At 36.2% G+C, this 9,490-nt stretch overlaps 1 protein-coding gene across 1 annotated transcript; it reads right to left on the reverse strand.

Moving 5' to 3' along the window:
• Window positions 1-883: 883 nt before the first annotated feature.
• On the reverse strand, window positions 884-9,166 carry LOC120535015 (G protein-activated inward rectifier potassium channel 4-like). Its single transcript, XM_039762518.1, has 3 exons — window positions 9,101-9,166; window positions 4,431-5,664; window positions 884-1,293 (listed from the first exon to the last, which is right to left on the reverse strand). The coding sequence occupies exons 1-3, from the start codon at window positions 9,161-9,163 to the stop codon at window positions 956-958; spliced, it is 1,635 nt and encodes a 544-aa protein (XP_039618452.1). The 5' UTR covers window positions 9,164-9,166; the 3' UTR covers window positions 884-955.
• Window positions 9,167-9,490: the final 324 nt, after the last annotated feature.

The following is a 9,490-nucleotide window of genomic DNA, read 5'->3' on the forward strand; positions in this document are numbered from 1 at the left end:
GATTATGATGAACCTTTCAAAGTACTGAAGCTAAAATTAGTATCATAACATACCACAGCATTCATAAACCCATTTAATCTAACGTAGAGTTGTGAAGTGCCAGTTTGCAAGGGTACTAGTCAGAAAGTAGAACCCACTTCATGATGGGGCACATGTGCAATGAATATTTTTGCTAAGTTGGAAAGAAAACTGGAATACCCAAAAGAAACCCAAGCTGACATGGGAAGAATGTTCAAACTGCAAATAAACAAGAATCATATGTGCTACTCGAAACTATTCGTGCCTCATCCCTGATACAGTAGTACTAATCACTTATCACTATGCTATGAACTCCAAATTGGCATTACACTTAAGTGTTTCAGGATGCTTTTAACTAAATATATTTACAAATTCTTTAAGAGAGGGATAAAAATAAATCTCAGTCCATTTAATTGTTATTTATAACTTGCCTAAATGAAATTATTTGTAAAAGGAGACTATGGATTTTTTTTTTCTTTATTTTTCTAATTGTTCTACATGGGAAATCCCTGGTCAGAAACTTGTATTCTGTGATTATCATTACACTTCTTAGGTTTGACTATTTGGATACTTTGAAAGCTACACTGAAAATTGAATAATCATTTGGTTGATCTTTGTTTTAAACCTATTACTTTAAAATTAGAATTAAATTGTATTTGTAGTGAAGTAAGAATGAACATTAACCTAAAAATGGCAGTCAACAATAATGAATACAATTTGATATTTGACAACTTTTATTTAATAAAACAGATTTGCCTGTGTACTCAGAAATATTTTATTCAGCTTTTTAGCACCATGCAGATCACAAAAGCTACTTGGCATTGTCACAAAGTTGAAATTATGAATTGAATTTGTAGCAGTTCAAAGAAAATTGGATGAATGTACTTCTTAATCATTTGATGTCAGTCAACAATCTCAAATTGATCAGATATATGCATTAAACTGCAAATACTTTGTCCTTCAGTTCTGGTGTCCTTTCTTCTGAGATATGGTCAATGCCAGATCGGCTCAGTCTGTTCTCTGGATCTACGGACGGGTAGGTATTACCCACATTATCCCAATATAGGCTCAAGATGGACTGCTCATTCCTTTCTAAGTCTTTCAGTGCTTGCATCTCTTTAGCACTGACCAATGGCGTAGTAACTTCAAATGTCTTGTCAAACCGGCTGTAATCCACACGAAAGGCTCCTTTCTCCAAAGACATGCATGGCTCGAAACGGTAACCCCAGAGTATCTCATCATCTGTGTAAGAAGTCCTAGCCTGACATGTCATTCCTATTGCAAAACAAGCAGATATAAATTGTTGTTAAAGATTTGCAGAACTAAATCACAAAAGCAGCAAATAAAAAGATCCATCCAAGTATTTACAAATACTATTGATCCAGTGTTATGTCAAGGGGAAAGCTGAAATAACGATTTCAGTGCCTTATTCTTTACAGTATTATCTTGCTGGATTCCTCCCATAAAGATAACTTGTTTGTGGATGAAGGAGTCAAAGACAAGCTGTCAGGTCAAGTTGTTTTTTTATACTTGAACATATCAGAAAATGACAAAATGTTGTAAAAGCTACCTACTTAGTATACAAATTTTTAATTCTTTAAAATTTTCATTATCAAAAGTATCAAAATGCTTATTTTAAGAACAACACTAGTGTGAGATTGAAGATACTAGCTCAACCTTAACCTGACAACACCAGACTCATCATTACTTCCTTACACATGCCAATAGCACAAAATCTTAGAGCCTGTCCCCAAAGGTTTTCATATATTCTCAACCAATGGAATAAACCTGTATAGACAAATAATGCGAGTACACAATTCATAAAATATTATCTGACTGACCCTAAAGTGGCCTGCTACAGTTCAGTCCTCCTATATTAGTCTTAGCATATTGCGGACATTATTTCTGTGTAATAAGAGATATCAACATTTGTACCATTTGTAATGTAAGCTGCACTGGTGACAGGGAGAATCACACAGACAAGACTTCAGTCAGTCAGTTACTCATTTTCCAACCCGCAATATCCTAACACAGGGTCACGGGGCTCTGCTGGAGCCAATCCCTGCCAGCACAGGGAGCAAAGGCAGGAACAAATCCCCAAGCAAGGTGCCAGCCCACCGCAGGACACGCACACACACTAGTGACAATTTAGAATCGCCAATGCACCTAACCTGCATGTCTTTGGTTTGTTGGAGGAAACCCACGCAGACACGGGGAGAACATGCAAACTCCACGCTGGGAGGACCAAGGAAGCGATCCCAGGTCTCCTTGCTGCAAGGCAGCAGCGCTACCACTGTGCCCTCCATCTGTTACTGTAATAATCCTGGTTGAGCATGCAGTATTCCTTCAATAGCTCTGTCCGCCATCACTATTAAAGGTAAATAGCCAGAATAGTTGTTAGGGGTATAACTGTTAACAATACACAACATTTTTCTACCTGCAACCTGAAATTGCATTATGGTTACTCTCTTGTCACATTTAAAAACCCTCAACTCTACAACAACCAACTAGGGGCCTGTAAGTGTCCCACTCCTTCTTGAAGACTTTTTCTATGTAGAAAAGTGGCCATCCTTAGTCAAAAAATCAGTTACAAGAACTAAAAATGTCTGAAGAGATTTATGTGAATATCTGCATTACGGTGGTAATACCCACAGACAATTTAGATAAAAAGTAAAAAGGGAACATTGTTACTTAAAAGAATATACCATCCAAAAATTACATCTTTACATATCACTTTCCCTGTGTAGTTTGCAGTGATGGCTTGGAAAAAATGTAATCTCATATTTTCATGCAAAATTGAGATAACAAAGTTTCTGATATAATAGGAGTCTGTGGTGACCAGTGCTTCACAACAACAAACAATCACAAAAAATCAATAAAAAAATATAACATTACTCGGCTTGTGTAATCCACAAGTTAAGTAGTCCCAAACGCATTCATTTTTTTAACTAAAATATTGCTAAAAAAGTAACTTTTGGAAAAAACGTGAACGAAATGGAACACACTTGGACTTGCCCAAGTATATGAATTACAGACTTGTGTCCCTGATTTATTCCCTGGTCACGATTGCAGCCCAGTAACACCTTATTCATAGACTAACACTGCACTTCACATGACATCAAAAAAGCATGTTTTAACTGTGAGACATGTAAAACTAAAAATTAAAGTGACCGAAAATATTATCAGATAGAGAATGGGAAGTTCAGTTCCCATACACAGTTTCACAGACTGCTGCTAAATGATCCCAAGGTATTCTATTTGTGACTTACTATTATGAATTTATAAATGTAATAATGGGAGTCAGGTCTACGGTTCAGATGCTTCTTCGCATCCAAGTGTGTTTCATGGATGTTTTGATAATGTTTGCTGTTGTCCAGCATTGGTCACCATAAATGTCTATATGGCAGAAACTATGTTATCTTCTGTCTTAATGAAAAACATGAGCTTAAAATTTTTCTCACGTTTCAGTAAAAACCTCAAGGGTAAGTAGCATGTTAAAATTATAAGTTTTGGGTGGAGTATTCCTTTAAAAAATAAACAATCTAAATGCTCCTCAAGATTTTAAAAGGAATAATTTATGTGGGGAAAAAAAGAATCACTGTTCTTTATCTAAAGATTGTGAAATAATGTGGATGCTCCTGAAGACATTAGAAGGAATATTCTATAAAGAAATGAATCAACACTGGATCTTTTGAGCAACAAAAATTCTTGAAAGCTTTCTGAAACAAGACTAAACTGTCAAGCATGGTGTTAGGGCGTCATAGACTAAAGCTGTTGTGTTTTACCAGAACTTCAACACCTTGTCACGTTACACTGAAAATGTGTTAGTTTTTCTACTTCAGGACTCCTCTGGTGACATTTATGCAATCTTTCCTTCAGCTGATGCGTGACTTTCTTTATTAGAACTGACTGAAGAAGAACTCAGGACTTTTTGAATGAAGCAAACATCCAGAACCCAGACACCAAAGAAATGCTAAGGAATGACTCAAAATGAAAAGTTTGACACAGTCAGTTGTGGCAAAATATTCTTAGAAGTGATATGAAAAACTGATAAACCATAGAAAAGGTGCATGACTGCAGTTTCTGACTGGCAAACCATACACCCTGTTTTTGTGCACAGTTAAGTTTTCCATAAGAGTGTTCGAAGATATTTTTATGAAAAAATTTAAATAACCATTTGGGTTTTTTTTTCTCATTCTAGTCCCATAGATGTATTTTGATGATCTGGATAAAGATCAGATAATATTCATTGCAGACATATACTATGATTAAGATGGTTGAATGGGGAGAAATACTATTTTACTGAACTGTATCATGCAGTGCTGCAACTGCCAAAGACCATTCCATCCATATAAAGTGAAAATGAAATTGAACATATTATATACTATTAAAGTTAAAGAGTATAGACAAACCTGTTGCCTCCACAATTCCTTCCAAGATCACAACAATCTCAAACTGTTCCCTTTTCAAGGAATCTGCACTCATGGCCCAGAATGGACTACTTGTGTTAATGGTATGACTTATAATCTGAGGTTCCACTAAGAAAAGCCGGTCCTCTCCTGTGTTATATCCAAGGTTGAATTCAGATTGCTCCAGTGCAATGAACTCGCCTTCCTTAGTTTGCCTGGACTTGATTAGCTTGGCTCTTATTTTGGCATCCACCATATGACTGTCTCGAAGATCCCCAATTCGAAACATTAAGCATAGTTCCTCATCCCGATAAGATATGACGCAATTTGTGCTGAACATCAAAGTCTGAGCTCTTTTTTTTGGTCTAGAGATCTTCACAAACATACATCCTACCATGAGGGCATCAATCATGGAACCAATGATTGACTGAATCATAAGTAAAATTACACCTTCTGTGCAATTGGCTGTTACCATTCTGTAACCATAGCCAATGGTTCGTTGACTCTCAACTGAGAACAATAAAGCAGAGAGAAAGCTATCCACGTTTTCAATGCATGGATTCCATGTCTGGTCCCTTATGTGATTAACATCATCCCTCAGCCAAGCAACTATAAAATAAATTTCTGCAAACATGATCCATGTCACAATATAACACATCATAAAGACAAATAAAAACCAGCGATACTTTAGATCAACAATGGTGGTGAAAATGTCTGAAAGAAACCTTTTCTTTTCTTCAATATTGCCAAGGTTAACCTGGCTCTTGCCATCTTTTGTCACATACCGTTGGCGCTTTTTGTTAGAGGAACTGTAAAGCTGACGGTCATCACCAATGAGCTTGCATCTCTGTTTCTGTGATTTTTCAAAAACAAAACTGGGAGCCGACATTACGCTACGTGTAGGAGGAGTTGAGGTCCTGAAGGAGTTGTGCATTGTGTAGTTTGTATACCACTTGTTGCCACTGTCCTTGAATTGCTGATCATTAGAAAAAGGTCTATGGTACCTTGGCAACTCTTCAGGATTTACTGAGAAACTTTGATGAGATTTATTGAATAAGGCTGCTTGAAGTTTGACAGGTTCTGATCCGCTAAGTTTCCTGTTCAATGATGTCTTCTCATTAAGAGTATTGATGGTGCAGGGTAGTTGAACAAGATTTACACATGTGCTGCTTTTCTTGGAAATGGAAGAATCCCTTCTGTTTTGAATCTCTTCATTTTGCACCACTGACATTTTACGCTAAAAAAAAGCACAATTAGCATAACATTGCATAAGATAATGAGCTTAAGCAGTGAATTTAACAGTATTTAGCCCTTGGAAATTTTCACATTTTATTGTTACACAACATTGAATTAGAATAGGGTTTCTTGACATTGATCAATAGAAAAAATGGTCTAAATTAATTATAAATATAAAACACAAAATAACTGATTACGTAAGTGTTCACCTCCTTCAAGTCAGCATTTAGCAGATGCACCTTTGTCAACCACAACAGTCTTCAGTCTGTGTGCACAGGTCTTGATCAGCTTTACACACTAGGATGCTGCCAATTTCCCCCATTATCCTTTGCAGAGTTGCTCGAGCTATGTGAGGGACTGAACAACCTTTTCAAGTCCAACCACAAATTCTCAATTAAGATATGACTCTGACTTGGACACTCTGGGACAATAACATTGTTGTTTTTAGGTCTCTCTAATGTAGCTCTGACTTTATGCTTTGGGTCGTTGTCTTGCTGGGAAAACAATTCTTCTTCCAAGGCACAGGTTTCTTGCAGAATGCATCAGGTATTTCTCTAGGCTTTTACTGTATTTTGCTGCATTAATTTTATCTTCTACAAGTCTTCCAGGGCTTCCTGCTGGAAAGCATCTCCACAGCATGATGCTGCCATTACTTTGCTTCACATTTAATGGGATTTAGATTGATGGTCTAAAAGCTCAATTTTGGTCTCATCAGATCATGGAACCTTCTTCCAGCTAACTTCAGAGTCTCCTTCTAAGGTATGGCTTCAGGCAAACCTTAACCAAAGTAACAAGTGCATTCTAAAGAAGTATTTTTCTCTTTGCCACTCTCCCATAATGCTGGAGTTGGTGAAGAACATGGGCAACAGTTGTTTGCGCAGTCTCTTCAATCTCAGCTACTTTAACTGTAACTCTTTCAGAGTTATCAATGGTCTCTTGGTGGCCTCTCTCACTAGTCGTCTTCTTGAGCAATCACTCAGTTTTTGTGGATACCCTGCGTTAAGTACAGCTGAGCCAATTTTACTTTCCATTTCTTAATGAATTACTTAACTGGACTTCAATGGATATTCAGTGACTTCGATATTTTCACCATCCCCTGAGTTGTGCTTTACAATCAGCTTTTCACAGAGATCCCTTAAGTACTTTTTTGTCTTCATTGTATGGGTTAGGCCACGATACTAACTTACCTCAATTTGAACCTTCCACATATGTACGGGTGCATTAATACTGTAATCCACTGAAACCCTTTGAAAATAGACAGGTGATCTCCATTGAACTAATGATGAGACTTAGGGATAAATACTTAATACGATTATTTTGTGTTTGTTTACTAGGGGGCTTCGCTCCCTGCTTGCTTCAGTTGCCAACCCCCTCCCCGTCCTGCTTACGTGCCAGCCACTTCATGCCTCTACTGCTCGCGTATGTGGATTTCACTTTCACCAACCAACAAATCTTTTAATTCTCGTGGATACACCTCTTCAATGGGAAGAAACATTACTTTTGATGGCAACACGTATTAGACGACCTACAAGTCTCTGACTTAAAGTTTACATCCAAAAAATACATTTGATCTCTTTTCGCTGTTCCGTTATTTCACCGAGTAATAATTTATGTTTGTTTGTGCTAATGTGATCTTTACTATCATTTTATTGAGACTTTCGAATTTTAGCACTTTCATTATCTCTAATCTGTTCTGCATGTGTATTGCGCCAACGTTTTTGAATTCTTTACAACATTCTACTTTTTCATCTACTCTTTGTCTTTTATTTCCGGCATGGTTAAATCTCTTGCCATAAAGTCTCATCTTGCAGGACATGAAAGTATCTCTCTGAAAAAGTCACGTCTCCTCCCAGGATTTTTTTTATTATAATAGAGAGGTTTCTGTTGATCAGTGTCAAAAAAATACAATTAAATCTGCTGTAATTCAATGTTGTATAACAATAAAATATGAAAATGTCCAAGGGGGTGAATATGTATTATAGGTACTGTATGTTGTATAAAGTTAGATCTCAAAAATTAATTATCAAATGCAATGTTCAATTAGTCAGCTAAAGTTCTTTTAATCATTTCATATGTTAATTATAATTGAAAAATATTACAAAGAAAAAAATGTATTACAAGAATTAAAGTGCTTTCAGGTAGTGTGATATATTCATACGTAAATCCATGCAACATTTTCCATACTTGTTTTCTTAAGATTTGTTGGAATTGTAACATTTGCTTTGTTATTTACACATACAGTTGAGCCCAAGTAAAGCTTATACATTTTATCATTTTACTTTATTTTATACATTTTACAACTGTACATCTTCAGTATTGAACGAATATGTAGATTTACACCTGGTAACAAAGTATTCTTGAACATAAAGTGATTTGTATTTTTTTATTATTTGAGGAATGTTATAATTAATTTGCATAGCATTTTGCTTGACACATAACCTTTTCACACTAGCCTTTTGTATTTTTTTGACATGGATGCAGCTACTGTCTATTGTTAATGGTTGACTGTCATGTGTTTGCCACCTCTGTTTTGAATGTTGTCATGACATGTCGTAGAATCACTTCTCCTACCTTATTGAGAACAGCCAGACAAGGTAGTTTGGGTATGTCATAAGAATGTCCCCCCCAGGCAGCTCCCACTGCTCCAGGTATATCCCACTAGGCAAAGACCTAAGGACATTTTGGAAAAATTATATCTCCCATTTGGCATGGGAAAAACTGGGATTTAAACAAGAAGAGCTAGAATTTGTAGTTGTAGACACAGAAATCTGAGCTCTCCTGCTTCGCCTGCTTCCACTACTGTGACCCTCACCAGGAAAAGTAGATTGAGAAGATGAGATATAATTTATAATTACAAAATATTGCTTCAGCATACACATTTTTGTAAAAACAGGTAGTTTTGAAGTGGAGACATTAGAATGATGGATGGACTTCTACAAAATAAGCACTGTCAGTTAAGTATGCATTTGTGTCTCTCTAACAAGGCAGCATTGGTTGTGAGAAATACAATAAAATCATCAGTTTAGCAGCACACTTGCCAACCAGATATAGATACAGTAAAAAAAAATAGCACAATTCAGAACAAGAAAACATCTAGTTCAACCGAGATGATGTATCTGGCCCCTTCAGACTAAGGTCTTATCAGTTAATGCTCTTCGTCTTCTAAAGTAGATTGGAAAAATGGTTAGTCTGAAAGGACCTAAGATGTCCTGGACACCATTGCTGATGACAAAAAATTGTGATATGACCCGATTAGCCTTTTGTCACTGTAACTCTTAAAAGACGAAATAGTATTTAAAATTGTCAAACATTAAATGAAAGTAGAAATTTAAGTGGGACAGAATAAAAAGAAGAAAAGACAAACAATAGAAATACAGGTTTTTTGCCCATTATAAACAAAAGTGGTGCATTTTCCTTTTGTTTTTAAATGACAGTACCTCTGGAGGTAAAGTATAACATGCTGAATTCTCCATCATTGGCCGTGGCAAATATGGCAGCATGTGCTTGGCATAGGGAGTCTGCACTGGTGGAACTGAATTCCTCCTCATTCTAAATTCATCATATTTTATAGCCATCTGCATGATGCAATGACTTGAAAAGAAACTCCACTGTCCTTCCAGATGTTCACACTCCAGCTAAAAAGGGAAAAAGAAAGCTTAATGTGGCAGGCAATCTGTGTCAAGAAAAGACAACTTTTTCATTTGAAATGAAGCAGCACTGTCTAGTGCATTTATTTTTTATCTTGTATCTAAACAATTATTAAGCTTTTGTCTAATTAGAATGACCATCCACCTATTTTTTATTTGCTTCATCCAATTTAAGATTAT

This window comes from Polypterus senegalus, chromosome 9, assembly GCF_016835505.1.
Source record: "Polypterus senegalus isolate Bchr_013 chromosome 9, ASM1683550v1, whole genome shotgun sequence".
Classification (NCBI taxonomy): Eukaryota; Metazoa; Chordata; class Cladistia; order Polypteriformes; family Polypteridae; genus Polypterus; species Polypterus senegalus.